The 22,925-nt window shown below is 47.3% G+C and overlaps 1 protein-coding gene across 1 annotated transcript in view; it reads right to left on the minus strand.

Annotated features, from left to right (window-relative positions):
• Positions 1-17,334: 17,334 nt before the first annotated feature.
• The window catches only part of TMEM254 (transmembrane protein 254), a 68,567-nt gene continuing 62,976 nt past the window's right edge, over positions 17,335-22,925 (minus strand). The window contains exon 4 of the mRNA XM_085605094.1: positions 17,335-18,365. Coding sequence (XP_085461220.1) covers positions 18,242-18,365 — 124 coding nt within the window. The 3' untranslated portion in view covers positions 17,335-18,241. The remainder of the gene's footprint in view (positions 18,366-22,925) is intronic.

Below are 22,925 nucleotides of genomic sequence, written 5' to 3' on the forward strand. Positions count from 1 at the left end.
ATTGGGCTGACTTTGTCGATTGTGCCACTAAGGCTTTAGAAGGTTGGTTGCTGGGTAGCAAGGTTACTGACTACACAGGATTGTACAATCTTATCATGAGGGAACAGATTTTAAACAACTGTCAGAACCAATTGTTGCATCAGCACCTTGTCGACTCGGAGCTGACCTCTCCCCAAGAATTGGGAAAGAAGGCAGACAGATGGGTCAGAACAAGGGTCAAGCAGAACCAGACTCAGAACCAGGGTGGTCAGAAGAAAGCAGACCAGAAGGGTAGTAACAAGAACGAACAAAATGACCAGAAGTCTTCGACAGGTCCCCAACAAACCAAAGAGGGTGGGGGTCAGGCTTCACAGAAGAAGAAGACTCAAGAAGGCCAGTCAAAAAGGTGGTGCCAATACTGTAAAAGTAAGACTCACTGGTTTAGTGAGTGCACCAAGAAAGGAGGGCAAACTCCTGCCACTGCAGCCCCTAAGGCACCTGCACCCCCTAGTACAGTCAGCAGTGGTAGTGCGCCTCCCAAGGCATTAGTTGGGTTAACCTTGGGAACCGAGGGGAGTGACGACTTAGTCAGCACGCTCACTCAGGCCGTCCTTGTCTGTACAGGGGATATGGATATGTCCCCTGATGCCAGTCCCAATACTTTGGGCAAATACAGACAGACACCTTTGATCAATGGAAAAGTGGCTCAGGCCTACAGGGACATTTGTGCCAGTGTCACCATGGTGACGCCTAACTTTGTGGACCCTGGACAGATCATGCTAGGTACCGATTACCTAGTGACCAATGCCAGCAATGTCACTACCAATCACAGTATGGCAGTTGTTGATTTCTCCTGGGGAGGGGTAAGTGGCCCGAAAAAGGTTGTGGTTAGTTCAGACCTCCCCGTAGAATGTCTGTTGGGCAATGATTTGGAAACGTCACAATGGTCAGAAGTGGAGCAGAGGACTCACATGGAAATGTTAGGCTTGCCAGCACATGTCCTTGCTGTGACCAGGTCACAGGCCAAAAGATGCCCCACTGAACAGGTGCTGGATCCTGGAAGAACGGACCAGACACCTTCCAAGAAAAGGAGCAGTAAGGGTAAGGCTTCGCCTTCCCCCTTGCCCCAGGTCGTGGATCAAGTCTCTGAGGAGGCTGACCTTAAAGAACTGAGGGAACTGAGCCGAAAGAGCTGGAACCTGGTCAGGTTGAGTTTCTGGGCTCAGGGGGACCCTCCAGGGAAGACCTGGGGAAGGCACAGTTAGACTGCCCCTCACTTGAACCCCTCAGACAGCAGGCTGCTGCTGAGGCTGCAGGGAACGCCACAGGTACCCACAAAGTGTACTGGGACGATGGGCTCCTGTACTCCGAGGCAAGAGACCCCAAGCCTGGCGCGACCAGGAGGCTGGTCATCCCCTTGTCTCTGAGAGGTTTCCTTCTTACCTTGGCCCACGAGATTCCCCTTGCAGGTCACTTAGGCCAGAATAAGACTTGGGACAGAATTGTTCCACACTTTCACTGGCCCCACATGTCCGAAGATACGAAGGAGTTTTGCCGCTCCTGTGTCACTTGCCAAGCCAGTGGTAAGTCAGGTGGCACGACAAAGGCCCCCCTCATACCACTGCCGGTGGTGGGGGTACCCTTTGAACGAGTGGGGATCGACATTGTCGGACCAATGGAACCCCAGACAGCATCAGGGCACAAGTTTATACTGGTGGTGGTGGACCACGCCACCAGGTATCCTGAAGCTATTCCCCTTAGGACCACTACAGCACCTGTTGTGGCACGAGCCCTAGTTGGAGTGTTCTCCAGAGTGGGCTTCCCTAAGGAGGTCGTCTCCGACAGAGGTGCAAACTTCATGTCGGGATATCTGACTGCTATGTGGAAGGAGTGCGGTGTCAACTACAAATTCACCACACCCTATCACCCACAATGCAATGGGCTTGTTGAGAGATTCAACAGGACCCTAAAAGGGATGATTCATGGACTACCTGAAAAGCTTCGGCGGAGATGGGATGTCCTGATACCCTGCCTCTTGTTCGCCTACAGAGAGGTCCCGCAGAAGGGGGTTGGCTACAGCCCTTTTGAACTTCTGTTCGGACATCCTGTAAGGGGACCCCTTTGTTTGGTAAAGGAAGGATGGGAGAGACCTCTCAAAAAGCCGGCATCAAACATTGTGGACTATGTGTTCGGTCTCCGCTCGCGGATGGCTGAGTACATGGAAAAGGCATCTAAAAACCTTGAGGCGAGCCAAGAATTACAAAAAGCTTGGCACGACCAAAAGGCTGTCCTGACTGTATATCAGCCTGGGCAGAAGGTGTGGGTGCTGGAGCCAGTGGCCCCAGCAGCACTCAAAGACAAATGGTCTGGGCCCCACACGATCATTGAGCAAAAGGGAGAGGTCACCTACTTGGTAGACCTGGGAACTCCCCGGAGCCCCCACCGGGTGCTCCATGTAAACAGGCTCAAGGCATATGTCGACATGGAGGGCATGGGCTGGCTCATGGCCACAGATGAGGGACAGGAGGAGGAGAGTGACCCTCTCCCGGACCTGCTCTCTCAGAACCCTGACGATGGGTCAGTAGATGGTGTTGTCTTTTGTGGCAGCCTCTCTGGACATCAACAACAGGATTGTAAACAGGTTCTTCAATCCTTCCGACATATGTTCTCTCTGACACCCAGTCAGACCAATTGGTGTACCCATGAGGTCGACACTGGGGACAGTCTGCCCGTAAAGAGTAAAATCTATCGACAGCCTGATCATGTCAGAGACTGCATCAAGACTGAGGTGCAGAAAATGTTGGAGCTGGGAGTCATTGAGCCCTCGGACAGCCCCTGGGCTAGTCCAGTAGTTCTCGTGCCAAAACCTCACACCCAGGGCGGTAAGAAAGAGATGAGGTTTTGCGTGGACTACAGAGGCCTCAATGCAGTCACTAAGACTGACGCCCACCCGATACCAAGAGCAGACGAATTTATAGACCGGTTGGCTTCGGCCAACTACTTAAGTACGTTTGACCTGACAGCTGGGTATTGGCAAATCAGGTTAGCTGAGGAGGCCAAGCCCAAAACAGCATTTTCTACCCCGGGTGGGCATTATCAGTTCGTGGTAATGCCCTTTGGTTTGAAAAATGCACCTGCCACCTTCCAAAGGCTGGTGAATCAAGTTCTCACTGGGTTGGACGACTTCTGCGCGGCGTATCTGGACGATATCGCTGTCTTTAGCTCCACCTGGGAGGATCACCTGGTCCACCTGAGGAAAGTGTTAGAGGCCCTGCAAAAGGCAGGCCTCACTATCAAGGCCACTAAGTGCCAGATAGGGCAGACACAGGTTGTATACCTGGGCCACCTTGTAGGTGGAGGCCAGGTTCAGCCATTGGAGAGCAAAATACAGGCCATCCAGGACTGGGCTCCTCCAACCACCCAGACTCCGGTTCGAGCTTTCTTGGGCCTGACTGGTTATTACCGGAAATTTGTCAGAAATTATGGATCCATTGTGACCCCGCTAAACGATCTGACAAGTAAGAAGATGCCAAAAAAAGTTCCGTGGACAGCCAGCTGTCAAAAGGCATTCGATGACCTAAAGCAGGCCATGTGCACAGCGCCTATCCTAAAGAGTCCAGACTACTCCAAAACATTCATTGTCCAAACAGACGCTTCGGAGTTGGGTGTGGGAGCTGTTCTATCTCAGCTGAATTTTGATGGTCATGACCAGCCCATAGCTTTCATTAGCAGGAGGCTGACCCCCAGAGAGAAGAATTGGTCAGCTATTGAGAGGGAGGCCTTTGCTGTGGTTTGGGCCCTGAAGAAGTTGAGGCCATACTTGTTTGGCACTCACTTCAAGATTCAGACCGACCATAAGCCCCTCTTGTGGCTAAATCAAATGAAGGGAGAAAACCCCAAACTACTTAGGTGGTCCATTTCCCTACAGGGGATGGCCTTCACAGTGGAGCATAGACCTGGCACTGATCATGGCAATGCAGATGGGCTCTCCAGGTATTTCCACTTAGAGCAAGAAGACTCACCTGGTCAAGGTTAGCTTATTGTCCCAAAGTTTGGGGGGGGTCATGTAGGAGAGTAGGGTCTGCAATCCTATGATCACCCAGATTTTTTGCTTTTGCTTCATTGGTTTACGACTTTCCCTGGCTGCGGGCCTGCCAATCAGACCCACAGCCTAGCTGTTCTCTCTCGAAATTAACACACATGTACATTAGGTGCATCCACTAATTGGAACTGGGCCGCCTTATCAGTCCCTGTATCAGCATACCACAGGAATCCAGGGCATCGGTGTACCCAGGGCCTACCAGGGGCTACAGCATGTATTATGCCACCCCTGGATGGCCGCCCAAATCTGACACAACTGGCTGCACGACAGCTGGGGCAAGGTGGTGTAATCACCCGTTGCTGTAGGTGTAGTATTCCTATACCCAACCCTAAAATGGACGCATGGATTCCTGTCAGTCACTCCTATGGCAGGCCTTATGAATCCTGAAGGCAGAGTGCTGGAAATCATGTGAGATGGTGCTCTGGCGCGAGCTGAGCCCGTCGACGGCTTGCGGAACCAAATCCTAATAGCCGTTCCATGGTGACGCGGGCCAACTACCTTAAAGTGCATTATAATCCTCGCGGTTATTTGCTAACTTTGGCATCGCATCACCCAAACATGTCGAGTAAGGTGTCATACGAATTGGAATACGAACCCCTCGCCAGTTCTGGCGACTGGGTTAGCATTCCACCCTTCTAGAGGGACACGACATGGAAGTAACCTTGAACCCCGGTTAAAGTTGACTCAAGCCTCAGCATCACAAAATGGATGCTGCCACCAGACACAAGTCTGACCTCCTGCTGCTGCTGCTGGGAGACCTTCCAGCGAGGGGAGCTTGGACAAAGGGTTTCCTGTCGAGGGCGGTGTTAGCACCATCCCAGACAGGGTTTGTGTATCCCAGGTAGGCAGGGCTGAAAGGAAGGTGATTGCAAGTGGCACCCCGGTGCTCACTGTGCATAGCCCGGCTCAAACCAGTTTCGGGGGCAACCCTGCCCCACAGCTGGGGCGAAGCCGGACAAAGGATAGGGGTGTAACCACCCCCCTCCTGGCCCCACCCATAGGTAGGACCTAGTCACGGGCCAGCCCCTTTTCCTAGAATAAAGGTAGGAGCGAGTCCCCTTCCCAAATTGGATAATTCTGAATCTTGAACTACTTTCCACGAAAGGAACTCTTGACTATTTCTGAAGACTCTCCCTTGTGGCTAAGGAGTAGCCACCCTGCACCAGCAGGCACCACCTAAGCGCTTGCGGTTTGCTGTACGTCTCTCCCACGGATCAAGACTGCCCAGATCGACGAGACCCGGGTTCCCTGCCATCTCTGACCTCTACCTACATCATCAGCCCAGCTGAGATTCGTAGGTGTGACGAGACCTGCGGGACCGGCCATCTTCAGAACCTGCACGACGCTTATCTAGCACGCCCACCGAGGGACCCTCGAGTGAGTGCACCTAGGGTTTGAGAATCCCTAACCCTGAGCGACTCCAGCACCGAAGTCTGCCTCCCCAGCATCCACGAGATCTGCGTGGGGGCCCTTCTGCTCCTTGTTGCTCATCGCGTTGTCCGACCACTCGCCGACCGGCTTGTGGCCCTCTTCACGACGCACCACGACAGACTTTCATCACTGGTCTGGTTGCTCCAGACTAGCTCTTGCTCCCCTTCAACAGAGGAGTACCTCGGACCCTCCTGGTCCACTCCCGACGCCATCTTGACTCCACCGCGTGGGTTTGCCACTGCCAAGACCTGCTGCCCCATTCCTGGGCCCAGCATCATCGACAGCAGACACCTTCGTGGGACAGCTCGCCCTCCATCCTGGTCGCCGCCGCGCCTCCTGGTCCGAGGAACAGCCGAGTCCGACGCCATCCACTCACCTGGTCGAGGTGACTTCAGCCGGTACCTTCCTGGTACCCACACAATCGCTGGCTAGCGGTTGAGAACTGAGTCCCCTCTGCTTTCAGGTTTCCTTCATCACCGATCCAGGCTTGGATCTCTCTGAACATCGACACTGGTCGCCTGCCAGCAACTTCTTCTTTCAGGCTCCTGAGACTACAACGAGGACTCCCGACATCTTGCTGAACCCCACGCAGCCGCAGCCTCTGGGCTAGGTAACTCGAGCATCTCGGTGCTCCATCGTAGGTTCACTCTACAAGTGTCCAGTTCCTTTTTCGTTTAGTCCCACTGATCGGATTCCTCCGGAATCAGTAACTTTAAACTATCTAACCTCTCCCATTCCACTTGCAGTGTAAATGGTTTCGTGCCCTTCGGGCATTTGTGTAAATTGTGCAACCAGAAGTATTTTCATAAGAGTTTTGTAGTGTGCTTAGCTCCCTGACTCATAAAGAGCCAGGGTAGTCTTGTTATAAATAAATATCCTTTATTTTCATAACAACTTGTGTGGTGTCCTTTCACCTGGTGTTCAAGGGGTATATGTGATGGTAAACAGCTGGCTTAACACGCCCTCTAGAGTTTAGCATAAAGACTACTCGTATCCACGCTACTAGGATAGCTGGTCTATAAGGTTGACTTACAACCAATCATCAATAAGGGTCGTTTGGAATGATACACAGTGATCACTAGAATAGTGAGCACTACATATCAGGCCAACTTCTCACACCAAGATACTCCCATTTCGCTGCCTCCAGCAAAAAGGTTGAATAACTCACCAGAAAATAGAAGTATATCGACATTGGGAGAGCGGAAAGGAGTGAAGACGGTGGAATGTGTAAAAATAACCCCCTCCCTTAGGTCTTACTTCATAGTACAAGCTCTCGGGGGAGACCATCAGAAATCAGTACCACTATCGTCCTCACAAGAGCATAAGGGGGTACCCACCTCAGAGGGTCAGCATAACCAGGCAGGCATGGGTAACACAGTGGGGAAGAAAACAAGACTTACACACAAAGGGAATTTTGGAGACCTCAAATAGATTTTAGGTTTTGGCGGATATCGTGATGGGGAAACAACCTCAGGGTCAGGAACTCACAATCTAGCCAGAGGTCTCCCAGCAGATGGAAAAAATGAGAACATCCTTTTTCAGTGAAATGAAAGAAAGGTTTAATACATCGGAGAAGAATCAAGAAGTGTGTGAGGGCTTGGCGATCAAGATAAATACCTTAGTGGAAAGATTGGAGGAAATAGAAGTCTCTGTGGAGTGGCTTAAAATGGAGGTCAAAATACATCAAAAGGAAATCTCTCTTAAAATGGGTGAAAAAGAACTACAGAAAAAGATTGAAGTGCTTGAGAATAGCACCAGAAGAAACAATAGTAGGATTCTAAATGTCCCAGAAGGTTTCGAGGTGGATAACAAAGAGCTTCATGATCGGTCTACTGAAAGAATCGGTAGTTACATAGATAATGCACCAAAAAGAGGTTACTGAAAGTAAATGTTTTGTTCTTTTGATGGATACTTATAACTGAAAATCTCTCAACTTGTGAATAGATACCAAAGCAGTACCTCCGAAGATAGTGATTCTGTGATGCCCATGCAACAGCCTGACAGATATTCAGGATAGGCACTCCATGTGCCAGTGCAGTAGCAGCAGCCTTGGGTCAAGTGGAATGAGCCCTTAATCCTCAGGTGGCTGCTTCTTAACTAGCACATAGCAGGTTTTAATGCAGAGGGCTATTCACCTAGATGTGGTTCTTTTCTGCACTGCCTTTGTTTCTTTGCTCCGCAGAAGTCCACAAAGAGCAGATCATCCACCTGATGGTCTTGGATAAAATCAAAGTAGAACCAAAGGACTCCAATGGCAACAAAACAATGGAGTCTCTTCTCCTCTTTCGAGGGGAAAGGTGTGGTAAAGAAGGCGGGAAGGGTAATAGTGTGTCCGACATGAAAGGATGTTACTTCTTGAGGCTGGAATGCAGCTCTTGTCCTCACAGTTTCCAGCAAAAGATACTGTGTAAAGAGGTTAGACTGAGAGCGCCGGAGGCTCGCTTACATGCTGAGTAACTGTAATCGCTAATAAAAAAGAACGTTTTTAATGTCAGAAGATGCAATGGACAACTGTAAATCGCCTCAAAGTGGTGCATTTGAGGACCATAATTAAATACCACTGTAGCATGGAAACAACTGCTGCAAATCTCTGAGGAACCTCATCACAACAGGTGATTTAAACAAAGAAGGCTGAACAAACAACCATAAAAAAAGCCTAAACTACTGACAAATAGTCTTTAATAGCGCCCAGCCTAAGACCTAACTGGGCAAATGACAAAACAGAGAGGCTGGAGCCCCACCAAGCTACAACTTAGTCCAAGCGCCCATGGTACATTGATTTTGTAGATAGGCACTTGGCTGCCAGAATAACTTCAATGACTTCAGGATAAATATTAAAGGAAGCAAGCTGCCGCAGCTCAATACACAATCATGGAGGTACAGATTTAGCTGCAGCAGCTCAATATGCACACATGGAGGTGCAGATTGAGAATGCATGGGTGCAGGACCCTGCCCAGATGCTGCGACAGTATATCCTCCCAAAGCTACAGCTTGATTGAAGGACAGATGCTCATGCCCAGGAGTTCTGGATACCACAATCTCCTGGCCAAATCCAGAACCACTTAATCTTCTTTAGAACACAAGCTCGAAGGGAAGGCATACAGGAGTCCCAAGCTCCACTATATGCTGAATGCGTCTGTGAGAGACAGCGTCTTGGGAACTCTAGTGTGCAAACATTTTAACATCGTACATTTTCTGTGATGGCAAAAAGAAAAGATATAGCCAGGCTTCTCCACATTGCTAAAACCACCATGCACCACCTCCAGGTGTAACAGCCATTTGTGATACAGTAGGTGGTGTGAGTTTGCCCGCCATGGCATGTAAAGAGGCTACCCTCCTCCTCACAGAGCTTCCGCAGGTTGGTAAGATAGCAAATGACCTGGATAAGCCAATGTCTATGTTCAACCACTGTGAAAATGGAGAAATGTGGTTCTGGGCAGGCCAATTGTATGAGGAGCTCCTTCGGTCCTTCTACTGCTTCATGAAGACCAAATTATAAAAAACAGCAGTTAACTCAGATAAAAAGGAGCTGACTGGAGCTTCCTTGGATTGTCTGAAGGCCAGTCTCTCCCTCCCGCCCCCCTCAGCACTACACTCAGAAGCGCTCCTTTTACTCCAAAAGCCCATAGTGGGCTTTTCTGCAGTGTGAGTGCCTTCAACTTACTGTACCTCATGACACGACCACTCAAATTAGACTGCTCGAACCAGATACAATAAAGAAAATGTTAATTTAGTCAGCAACAATTAATTTCATTGAAAGGATGCAAGGCGTTTCCTGGAAGTGTTATGTATACTTTTTTTTTTTTAAAGTGGGAACATCACCCTCCTCAAACGTTTTGCATTTTCAAACACCATCTCAGTTAAAGATTATAATGGTATTGTGCCGTGAATTCCACCAAGTATGTTGTGGACTTTTAAATAGAACAGATGTTGACAGTGAACCCTGCAATAGACCAGCACCTGACCTGCTATCCCCAAGTACTATACATAAGGTGGAAATTCCCCACCAGTAATGTGTGCACACTGTTAATGCACCCACTGTCCCGGTGCCATCCAATACAGGATAACAACAATTTAAAACAAATGCAAAGGTGCACCACTAAACACAACACCAAATAGACACGTAATAAATTATCAGCTAATAAATTACACAGATCTGATAGTTTATTACGGGTTTATTTGCTGTTGTGTTTAGTGGTGCACCTTTGCATTTGCATTAAATATGATGTGGACTTTGTTTAATTGCCAAATATGTGTGCATACGTAATAGTTGCTGACGTGATATTAAGGATATATGTATAGTGTGCCCCACAGTTTTTTTATGATCAAAATCAAGCCAAATATTTCTCCTCTGAGTGACCAGGTAGCTTAGACTCACTAGAAACGTATGCTCAATGATGCATAGCGGGCATTAGGTCTATCAGAATATTGAGTTCTCTTGCCGCCTAACTAAAACTTAATGAAATCACAATTATTTGTTGGGATGTGGGTAAAAAAAGAAATGCCCTGGCGAGCCAGCCACTTCTAAAGGAGCATAGACTCCAGGTAGAGGACCCAATACCCCTATCCAATCTGCTTGTTGCATACCATATGGCAGTGGTGTTGTTCATGAGTACCTGTAGTAGCTCCTTTTTTGTGGTTGGTAAGAAGGGGCTTCAATGGCAAATGGATCACCCATAACTCCAATAAATCTGATGTGGAGGCGGGATTCCACCAGAGAGCCACCTGTGATAGCCACCTCTCCGAGATGGTCTCACCAGTCCAGAAGTGATGCATCAGACACCACCACAGCTCTGGGTGGGGTAAGGACAGGAATCTGCCTCTGGCAAAATGACGGACTAGTAGCCACCATGGCAGATCTTTTGCAGTCTCCTCCGAAATCTGGATGGAATCGGATAAGTTACCCTGGTGCTGTGACTAATGGGACTTCAGATCCCACTGCAGAGCTTCATGTACCATCTTGCATGGTTGACTAGCAGGGGATCAATAGTCCCAGCAGCCTCAACGTCATTCTCTCTGAGATCAAGGACAGAGGCTGAAACAGGATCATAGACAGATTGTCGTGGACTCTCTGCTCTACGGAAAAAGCACAAAATTGCACGGTATCCAGGATGGCTCATATGAACTAGAGTGTCTGTGAAAGAGTAAGGCGTGACTTCGGCCTGCACCCCAACAATGTTAGATGGAGGTGGTGTAAGACTGTTTAGGGCGAGCCCACCGCTAGCAGCCAATCGTCGAGGATGGTAAGGACTGGCACACCCTACTCCTAAATGTGCACTAGGACTACCACCATGACTTTAATGAACACCCGTGGGGCACTGATAATGCCAAAAGGGAGCTTAACAAACTGAAAATCCCACTGTGAAACTGCAGATAACACATATGGGCCTACAGGATGGGAATATGGAAATAAGTGTAGTGTAGATCCAACACTAAAATCTAGTCTCCAAGATCCAGGGCAGATATGACCTGGGGCAGTGTTAGCATACTGAATTTCCCCTTCTGAAAGAAAGGGTTTAGAGTGCGGAGATCTAAAGTAGCACAAACGTCTCCACCTTTCTTCAGCACAAGGAAATAATAGGAGTAACACCTAGTTCCTACTTCTGAGACTGGAACTCTTTCTATGGCTCCTTTGGTCAAACGGGCCTGCATTTTCGGCTGAAAAACGGACAAGTGACCCCCCATCAGCTCCACTGATGGGGGTAGAAGGTGTAGCAGGGAGGAAGAAATGGGAGGATGCAGCCCCCTCGCACATTTGAGAGGACCCATGTGTTCTCGCCCCCCTTGGAGGAAATGTCGGATCCTGCCTCCTACAAGGTGGGTACAGCTGTGGTTAGTGGAGGGAGGGGAGCTAAGCTACATGTCAATGATGCCCTGAGCATTGTCTCCGAGAGCTGCAGGCTAGGCCTTGAAAGGGCTGAGACGTTTGCTGTGCAGGCAGTGGGGTCTGATGCTGGTGGTATTGAAAACCCCTGGCATTTCCCTGTAAAGCACAGAACTGTTGGGGAAAGGGCCTGTTGGGGCAGACAAACTCACAAAATGCGCTGTGATGCAGCTGTCTTTACATCATTCCAGGACAGAGTCAGCTTACGCACTAAAGAGGTAGGAGCCAGTGAATGGCATGTCCCTCAAGGCTCACCTCAGAAGAACATATTCCTTGCGCACCACACTGGTGTTGACTGCCTAACCCAAGCAATTGGTTGTATCCAGGTCAGACAAATTAACAAATTCTGTGGCATCCAAGCCATTATGAATGGTTTGTACTAAAGAAACTGTAGGTCATCCAGAACCGTCAGTAGGATATGGTCCACCATGAACAGGCGTTATTTTGGAATTAAATTGAATATATTTTGCGGCCTTCGTCTCTCTTATCAGCAAAACCTATACACAAGCACTTCCTTTAGGCACCCTGTTGCACTTATTGGAGCATTACATGTATATTGAGGTTTCTTAAATAAAACGTATTCTTGTTTTGCATTCAAATATATTATTTTGTGAGATGTAGACTCTAGATGTGCTCTTCCCTCTACTGAAATACCATTTGTTGTTTTTGTTGGATTTGAAATGTTTTTTTTTTTTTCTTTTATAGCATTGGTTTATATATTCGGTTTTCCCTTAGTATCTGTGAGGACTACTTTTTGCATGTATCCATATGTACCCGGGTCCTACGGCCTTTTGGGTGATCCTATTATTTCGTGATGGTGCTTCACAGAACACGGCAAAAGAAGCACTCTCCTCTGTGACAGCATCAGGGGAGAGACAAGTCCAGTGTCTGGGGAGGTGACTAGACCACGGGCATCCCGCAGTTCCTCATACCAATTGGCGTTATCATACTGTAGGACAAATTCCTCCCCTTCATCATAATTGCCATTATTTGATTCAGAGCCAAAGAACTTGTCTAATGTATGAGCTCTGCCATGTGGTAAAGGCAATGTGCCAGAGTCAGAAGGATTGACTCCGGAACCCCAGCTCACCGGGCAGCGTTCGCTGCCCTGCTGGATGGAACACATCACCATGGAGCTGAGGCAGAGGGAACGGGCACAGAAAGCGTGATACGAGCAAGTGTTCCAGTCCTGTGAGTAATGCATGACCAAGATTTAAGTGCAGCCCTTCCTGCCCTTTTAAAGGCAGACCCTCTGCTCTGTCCTCCTTGTCCCCGGTGCAGCGCAGTGTCAAAGAATTGAAGGGAAGCAGTACATTACTAGTTCACGACCATGAACTTCTAACTAAATTAACAAAGCACTTTAGTGAAAAAAAAGTTTGTTAGACCAGCTTCTGAAAGAGAAAGTACCATCATTCAAACATATACCTAACGATACCTACCCATTACTATGTGGGTACTTAGTGAAAACTTCATGCTGTCCGTCTTATTGTGTCTGGCTTTAAAGCTACATTTAGCGACACTGAGGTAAAAAAAGCGTGTGATCTAAAACAGATCCTGCATGGTTTAATCTCTTTTTAGTTTAGAGGAATGTCCTGGCTTAGTTTATAGCACCTGAAACTAGGCGCTGCATTGGCGAGGAAAGAGTGATAAAATACCGAGCCTGGTAGAAAATGAAACCAACATTTCAGTGTTTTCACTGATTGCATATTAATGCTTTCATTAGCCACTCCCACCAGGGTGCATCAGAGCTATTCGGATTTAAGAATACTCCAAGGCAGCCTGGAAGTACTAGAAGAAGGCAAAAAAAATAATAATCAATTCTAAAATAACAAATCAATTGCCAGCCGTGATAACATGACACATTGTGGGAGTGTAACTCAACATATAAATGCATGTTCGGACTGTTGATCGATGGTTTATAGCCGTATGGCTAACAGAGGATTCCTTCCAATTTTGAAGTGGTAGAAGGCACAGCATTTAGCCCTCTAAGGTATCTCAGAGGGGTGAGAAACTCCCACAATTCAGCTTCAAAGCTTTGTCTTTTTAGATTTAAAATACGCACAGAAAAAAAAAAACATTTCTATCAGGTGGGAACTGGTACCGTGCATACGAACATTCATGCATAAGAAGTCAGCTGTGTCATTCAAAAATAGTTTACACCTCGTAACATGATTTGGGTGCAGCCTCAGGTGTGCAAGGGCAGGTGTGGAGAGTGGTCGTGCAGCTTATGTTGATGACCTCCCTCTTACGGTGCCAACACCTTTCATGAACGAATCCAGTTTGCTTGCAAGTGGTCTGATATCCTCTCTGCAGCATGCACTTTCTAAACTGTAGACCACCCAATTCTAAGACTGAGTCAGGGGCGTAACATAGGCCCCAGCAGCCCCCGCGGTGCGGGGGTGTCCCCTCAGCACAATGCAGACTGGCTCGACTCTGGGACCAATAACCTTACTCTTAATAACAGGCAGTCAGTGTCACTGCACGCATCAGAGTCTCTGCGAGGCAGAGGAGTGTTATCAGGGCTCGAGTCGGGGTACCACACGGGTGGACGGCGCCCCCCCGACTTATTTTACTGGGAGCGCGATAACTGGAGCAAATGGAGCCACACATTCACTCTTTGGCCTCTCTGTGGCGAGATCGGAGCTTATTCAGAACGCTGCTCACACGCTGGCTTCTCTGATGCAATCGCATCTAAGGGGTGAGCGAGGGGAGGCAATGAGTCTGATGGTGCAAGCCACCTTTCGTGACATCACTTCCTGTCGCGACGTCAGCATCCTCCCACTTTTGTTTTTTTAGGACTTGTGCCCAGAGTGTTATAATTATGACAATGGCCTGCTGCCCATGCACCGCAATTGCTGGCTCTCTGTTTCATCACGGGCGACAGCCAGGCCTTATTAAAATGGGACCCCGGCCTCAGAGACAGAGGCTAGGCGCGCGCAGCCCAGTGACGCACGTTCGGATTTGGCGCCATCACGCAGTGGTCTACAGCAGTGAGCTAACCCTCTGAGAGACGGTTTTCTGGACAGGGATAACGTGACAGTGGAAACAGGCTTTCAAGGATTTTCGTCTTGTTGTGAACAAACTTGGTGATTTTGTGGCCATGCAATGGGCCAGGAAACGGCTGCACACTACTCACTGCAGTACTGGCAGCATGCTCAGCATCCACTTCAGCAGCAACTACTTTGAAAGTATTCTTCAAGTTAGCCCCAGATGACTAGCTGTTTACTAGAAGTGACATTTGTTTTAACAAGTGTTGGAGCAGGTTTGAAGGGCGCGACGTATGTTGTGGGACTTTTGTGTATTTTCCTTTACTTTTGTTGTGTTTATTGCTGGATTACACAGCTATGGACTTTTAAAACAAACCTCCGTGGTAAGTAAGTCAAGTGCTTCACTGTGTACTGCCTTTGTATCTGGGACGCGTAACTTTTTTTTTTTTTTACATGTTGCAGTCTCTAACACAAGCAGTTTGTATCCTTGCTTTATTCAATAAATGTTTGGAAAGAAATAGGCTTCAGGTTCAATCAAAGGAGGTTTTTGATAATGTGGGACCCACACACACTTACTCAGCGACCCTGAAGGTATTTTATGACTTAGTCGTTTGCATGGTGTACAGTCTACCATTAGTATGGCCCTTGCATTGCAAACAAAGTCTGGGTAACTTGCAAGCCTTTATTTGATGATTTCACCGCAGACCGCCATCTGAATTGCCTTTTACATCTGTATCATCAGTGTTGGGTTTGGAGTTCTTTTACTGCTTCCGGGGAGAGTAAATCAGACCATGTATAGATGGCTACTGCTTATAAAGGGTACACAGTGTTCATCAAATTGTATAGTTCTTCAATCCCTGGTGGCACAGCACACAGGTTAATGTGCTGCATGGCTAAACACTTATAAGGTCCCAAGGGCGAGGCCTATTGGCTATGCCAATGCTTGATACTTTTGATTTCAATGATATTACCACAAACATTGCCTGCAGCAAACACACATGTATACAGTCCGCTATACCTTGCAAAATACCTATACAGCTTGCCGTTACGAGTTTAAAACTGCCCTGATTTGCAAATGTGGGCCCCTTTTTATTTGGTGCAGAGCCTATTTAATGTCCACGTCTGTTTTGCAGAGGACCTGGCTTGGTAGTTCAGCTGGATTGTTCCTTCTGGGGAAGGACCCCGGCTTATCTGCATGTCACAGGGTTTAATCGGAGGCGGCATGGTGGACAAAAAAAAAAAAAAAAAAAAAAGACGGACTAGGATGTGGTCTCAAGTAATTACCAGTGGCTGAGATTAATTCAAGAATTACATTCATCATTTTTTAATTCTTCCTTTTACATCGAATCACACCTGGTTTTAATTGCTTATATCTGAAATAATTTCTTATATTGTACGAGCCTTATTTATCATGTGAATGTCATACTTAGCAAGTCAACTTCATGAACTCGGTATACTACTTTTGCTATTTAAAGACAGCTATACACAAGCAGTCTCCTTCCCTATAAAACTATAGAAAAGACTTGCTCACCAGTGGTCAAACCTCAAATTGTGTGACGGTGAAACCTGGGTAATGTCAATCCCACTTTACCTCATGGTGCCTCACTTTCCTTGTTTACAAAATATGGATGCAGCTAGAAGTAATTCAGTAAAGCTCTAGAAAAAAAACACAATCATTTGTGGTTCAGTACACTATCAATTTGCTCGGCATTTAGAAAATGACCATTTATGTAGTACACACCAAAAACTGAATTGTCTCGTGGCTCACTCACAAGATAGTTTTTTTTATTATTCTACGGTCATTTTTACAAATTATGAATTGTAATAAAAGTCACGAGATGATGACACTCAATGTAGTATTACACCAAAACACTTAAATGTCCAGAAAACAGTGAACTATTTTTGTTTTTTGAGATTCTGGTCATATTTCGTAGGTTACCCGTTGTGTTTTTCACAAGGTTGTTATCCCCATGCGTCGGCCACTACTTTGGCTCAGACAGTCTAGTTAGATTGGATCCCCACCGAGTTCAGGAGAAATGGTCATCCAAGCGCTCTTTAACGGCAACGCATTCTATGCCAGGACTACCCAAAAACTCCAAGAGAAGTTGCAGCGCATCCAGAAGGCCTCCGCCAGACTTATCCTGGACATCCCCTGCCAAAACTACATCTCCGGTCACCTGAGAACTTCACTGGCTTCCGGTCAACAAAAGAATCAATCACCTTCAAGCTCTTCACGCACGCCTACAGAGCCCTGTACAACACCGGACTCGAATACCTCAAACACCGCCTCACCTTCTACACACTGACAAGACACCTCTACTCCGCCCATCTGGCCACTATCCCATGGATCCAAAAAACATCAGCAGGAGGAAGAGCCTTCTCCTACCTCCCTGCGAAGACCTGGAACTCCTTAACTCTGCACCGCAGGCAATCACAATCACTGCCTCAATTCAGGAAGGACCTCAAGACCTGACTCTTCGACTGAACTGCAGATCCCCCCCAACCCCCACACAGCACCTTGAGACCCTTACGGGTGAGCAGTCGCACTCTCTAAGAACCCTGATTGACTGATTGAATAAACGTTAGTTTACTTCTGGCGCAGCTCGACCCTATGAAGTGTACGGCTTGCCCACCCTGGTGCAGGATGTTGGCAGACTGGGCACTATCTTTCAGTGTCCCTGCTCTGCTATTTCACAAAGAAGTCCTACCTATAGGATAATGACGACGAGTACTTGTCATGAGCGGTGGCCAGGAAATGGGGAGAATCTAGCCACATGATAAATACCTATTGGCGGATACTCTTCTGTGAGCTAGCCGGCTCTGCAGGGAAAACGTGATGATCTTCGACATCCCATTAGCAGCTAGTACTGTTACCAAATCACATCTTGTGTCCCATAAATAAAAAAGAACCACCACGGTGTTTGCAGCCAGGCATTTACAGACGCAAAACATTGTGTTAAATTTGTTTAATAAATATTAATAAAAAGACACTACGATGGTTACAACCAGGCATTTCCATACGTGGGTGTCTCACTCATAGTTAAGTGTAACGCCCACAATAAAAACACTGCATAGCAAAGCATTCTACTGCCATCTCGCCCCAAATAAGTAATGTAAATACTGCCCTAGGTTTAGTGTTTTCTTCAGCAACATTAGCTTTTGTGATCGAGCCTGGAATGTGTGAAATTGACGGTTTTTACTAATAAGTAGTTAGAGCTTTTCATATATGCCAATATTGTCTTTTCTTACTGATCTGCATTACCCACCCACTTTTCCTGGCCCCAGCGGGGCAGAGGTGGACTAGTAATCTGGCCATTCCTAGCTCTATCAAATTCATATTTCAAATTGCTCTGCCTGTGAGGAAACGTGGATTCCCTGTGGGGCAGAGTATGAATCTGATGGGGGAGGGGTGTGCTGGAGGGACCACTATGGAAGAGGACGGAAAATGATTCCAGGGTGTTCCAGGTGGGTGTGGTCAGCTGGTTGAAATCTATTTTACACCGTATATTGCAGCAGAGTTTTATTTTGGTCCCATTGTGGAGAAAAAAAAATAGGCTATAGTAATGATTTAATATTAATCTTAACCGTTGATATAGGTCATCAAATTGTATCAGTGAGATTCTACAAGTGATCTTTAAATCTAAAAGTATACTATTTACTCAGTTCCTCCAGTATTTGATTGGCCCTAAATTGGAACACTCATGCCTAGGCACAAGGGATGGAGCTAAACCCAGCCAGGTTTTGGCGAATACCCAACATGCAGGGCAGGGTGGGGCGAATGTTCAACAGCAGCGCGGTCCTTCACTCGTGGAGTCTGGTAGAAGCGTGGATCATTGCAAATTCTTCACAAGTTCAAAATTATTTAAGTTTCTTCTGCTGCCCGGGTTTGTAGGTCAACAGGAGGGACAGGGAGGCCATACCAAAGAGCACTGTTTGTATCACCCACTGGGCACGAGCCCATCCATTTGTGATGCCCTTCGTGCTGCATGGAGACAAAAATAAACAGGGAAATTTAGAGTCAACTATGGATACGATCCAAAAACAAGATCTTTCTAATCGTGATACCGCATATACACGCCTGATGCAATGGACCAAACCGGTCAGTTTACATTAGTAGTGTGCATAACTGCATGGCTGTGGATAAATGAAGAAACAAACATATACAATGCAGAGTGGAACCACCATATTGAACCAAAATATCGTAGGACAGAAATATTGTGCCTTAAATATTGGTAACAAAAATATCATCCCTTAGGAGATAATCGAAAATCTTCAGCCAATAGGACAATATTTCTGTAAACTATACTTTTGCTAATGATGTTCTGAAATACAACCATAAAACAAAGCTGGATGGAGCGAACTGCTTTCAGGCAAGATGGTAAAAATCAATTTGTTACAAGACAGGCAGTCGGAAGCATGGGATTAAGGCTGAGGGTGTGCAGCGTTTGATCCCGTGGAATTACATTAAAATTCTGCCAGATTACGGGACAGGGCACAGTGGGAATTTGGCACTATTTTCTTATCGTACAATGCACCCTCGCATCCCAAAAAAATAAAAAATATCAGTGAGAGGGTGCTTTTTGCCTGAGAAAACAGAGCAGCCAAATACCACTCTGCGCCCCTGCATACTCTGCAGTGATTAAAACTGCAGAGTATGTAAGGGCGCCAAGTCCTATGCAGTGGTTTCTAAACGTTGGGAACCACTGCATAATTTAATTGATCCGGCAGAATTTAAATTAATCAGTAATTCCGTGTTACAAGAGTAACGCAGAATTACTTAAATTTCTTTGATTGCAGCAGCTCAATTAAACGTTCTTCGGAGACCTAGTTAAGACACAAAAGGTACATGACCGAGGCATCTGTAGACGACGTATGCCATTGTAGGCAGATGAAAGCCACATCTGAACTTCAATCTACCCACACCCAAGGCTCACTCCCTTTCATCCATATACAGTGTGTGTTACCTCACAGCGGCGTGGTTCTGCTACCTGCATGGACAGGCTGCCGCACAGGAGGACACACAGCTAGTGTCACAGTGGCGGCTCTCATAGGTAACGCTGTGGGGTGGTGAGGCGGGGAGGGGGCAAGGCCGGGCTGGGGGGGGGGGGGGTAGTGGAGCTCGACATAAGGTGGGAAAGTGGTATGGAAATAAATAAATTAATAAATCCACTTACCTTGCGCTCGCCGCATCGCAGAGTAGTTTTATGCATATATTTCCATTCCACTTTCCCGTCGTATGTCAAACTCCACTACCTCGCCACCCGGCCCCACGCCTGCCCCGCCTCACCACTCTACAGCGTTACCTGTGCAAGCCACCACTGCTGGTGTGGTCGTTTCCTTCTAGACAATACCACTTAAAAAAAAAATCAGGATCACATTTTGAAGAATGAGCCACCGCTGTTCTGCTACTGAGAATGGTTTATTGTTGTTTGGTTTGTGTAGCTAGGGGTCAGTATCCATTTGGGTATGTGTCATATAGGAGGATAGGTAAGTGTTTCGGCAAGCTTAAAGTGTCAGAGGCAAAGTGTCAGAGGCAATTAAGAGTGGGTAGGTGTCCACAGCATCCATATGAATCAGACTAGCAAGAGGGTGCTGGTTTAGTGTGTTGCGAGTGACATATTGCTCTATGAAGAGCAGGGAGATGTTGTGAGGTCTCTAAGGTCTAGTTTTATGATCCACGGAGATCCGATGCATACCAAGTAGGTGCGGACGCGGGGACCGAGCTTCACCCAATAGGCATGTCTAAGCCATCCCCAATGCCGGATACTCATGAAGCTTTGCTCTGATAATCTCAAGAGTACAAAGCAGAGAGGGAAGCACCCTCTTACCCATATTGCACCTTAGCGAGTGCAATACATAGCGGGTCACTTACACTGAATTCCTGACCCTGCCTTTTTAAATCACTTCACAAACACTTCACACACTTATAGGTCCTGAAGAAAGCCAGCTCATTACCAAGGCCTGGCTGAAAGATGTTGACCACACATGATGTGGGAGACCATAGATAAAAACAAGGCAATGGATGTGTTGTGGAGTTAACACTGCCAAGGGCCCGCTAATAAAATGACCTAGTATAGGAATTGGGACCCGAGGACAGTTTTTAATTCACACTCACACGCTATCACTGCACACTCATTCACCACGAAACCAACTCCGCTTTCAAAAGAAATAATATTTCTTTCTTCCGTACAAACACACTACCCTTATGCCCTTTGAGGCTAGTTCCCTTTGATAATACATATATTTCAGGGGAAGTGAACTAGCCCTGCTGTTCCTCCCTCTCCCCTTGATACCTAATAACTAGTTTTATGATGCTCATGAGTTGTGCCAGACGTGTGTTGTACTGACTAACAGGTTGTTCTTATATTGGTTATGAGTGTTTAGTTATTATAGTTGGTACTGTTTTGAACTCGAACATACCCAAATACATGGAACATCTAAGTCCCATTGGATGTGAACTCAATGCTTTTTCCACAGCATGCTATTGGCTATTTCATGGAAGGAGGCGATTTTTGTGCAGGACGACGTAAAAATACCGGCATATCTCCAAGATAATACAATATCACAAACTAAAATGATGGCTGGAGGGTTGAAACTTTTCAGAGACTCATCCTAGTCACAGATCTGGGTTTAATCCATCGTTATTTTGCTAACCACATCACTCCAGTTTGGACCCAGCCATATGTTAATCAGTATAGACCCTACTCTACATGGGTACAGTGCAGCCTGAACTGCCTAGCCAGGTCCTCCCTGGCCCAGAGACAATCATCCTGGGGCTGGTTTCAGAGTATAACCCCTCATCAGCCAGGCTTGCTTGAACCCAGTCAGTGGGTTCCCTTGCTCGCTATGCCACTAGATTCAAGTGAGCCCGGCTGATGAGGGGCGATACCCAGAAACGGGTCCCAGGATGCTTGCTTCTGGTCCAGGGAGGACCTGGCCTGGCAGCTCCCAGCACCTATCACGGATGTAGCGAGAGGGGCAATCAAAAAATATATATATTGGAGAGTGAGCCCGAGGCCCCCCATCCCGAGCCTTTAAGGCCCTGAAGATCACATCACGAGATGCTTTCTTTAATTAAGGAGAGGGAGGGTTCAGCCCTCCCCCCCCATCCCCAAGCCTCTACAGGCCACGATCTCCCGGCACCACCTTTTTTTTGTTATATGGGAGGGGGACACGTGGCCCCCCTTTGTGAGCCAATATTGGCCCTAGGGTCCTCCTCACCCCAAGGCCAAAGCATATTTGAAGGGGACATGCGTCCCCCCTTCCCAGGGCACTGCAGGCCCAACGGGGGCACCCACAAAACTCTAAACTGGGGACTGTGGGAAGGGATGCAAGTCCCACACAGCCCAGCTGGCTACCCGCATGTACCCATCCTGGGTGCATCTGGAGCCAGCATTAATTACGCCTGGAGCAGCTGTTTTTCACTGCTCCTCTGAGTGAGATCAATCAGAGTGTCCCTGCTCACAAGAGCAGGGAAACACATGCATGAGATTTTTCAAAGCTCCCACTGGGTGGAAGAAAACATGCTTTCCCTGCCCACACTCAGGGAAACTACTGGGAGTAGGCTCCACAGGACACAGTGAGCTGGCTCCCGGGCATCGGGTTCCAGGGATTTTTCAGACTCAGGGAAGGGGGCAACGCACGCCCCTCCCCTTACTTTAATATTAGCCCAGGGGATGGGGTCCTTGGGGTATTTTCATGCTCGGGTAGGGGGTCTTGGGGTTTTATCCATGTTCTGGGATGGAAACCGCACACCCATTACCTTTGTTACCAGTCTGCCCCAGGGATGTGGTCCCCAAGGCCTCCAAGAGGCTTGGGGAAGGGGCCACGTGCTACCCCCTCCCCCCAAACATTGAATTCCGTCCTCCCGTATTTAGTTAGGTAGCTCAGAAGCTCTGCAAATTCGTGGCAAATTATTATTTTATTTTTTGTAAACAATTTTGGCACCCTGGACTCCCCTATTAGGCCTAGGGGTGGCAGGTTATCCCTACCCTGGCTCCTTGTATCTATCTATTTTTAACATGTTTTCAAGGACTCCTGACTGAGTTGCAAAGTCCTATGATGGCGGCTGCCACATCCTTGTTGATGTAGTGGCAGCCAATCAGGTCTCGAGAGATCTGTGGGTCCCCCGGATCCTCAGCTGCATGAAATATACAGAGTTGTTGAGCCTTAATTGCTCAAAAACTAGTGAACCGATTTACACTAAATCACAAAAAGCACGCTTTTTGGATTAAAATCTAGGTGTCTGCCAAATTTGGTGTAATTCCATTAAGCAGTTTTTGCGGAATCACGGTTAGATTTTCCTACTGAAATATGAAAGGTAGAAAAACATTTTGCCCCCCCCCCTCTTTTATCGGTCCCCGCTTGACAGATTACGCCAAAACCTTCCAGGAAGAAGCTAGGGTGCATGAGACTTTATTTTCAGGAAAAAGTTACGTGAAGATTCATCAAACTGAGCCAAATTTTAATAAAAACAAAAAATGCCTTTCCTATAGAATCGCAGATCTACGTATAACTAACCAATGACCACCACTGGGCAATT

Source organism: Triturus cristatus, chromosome 1_2, assembly GCF_964204655.1.
Source record: "Triturus cristatus chromosome 1_2, aTriCri1.1, whole genome shotgun sequence".
NCBI lineage: Eukaryota > Metazoa > Chordata > Amphibia > Caudata > Salamandridae > Triturus > Triturus cristatus.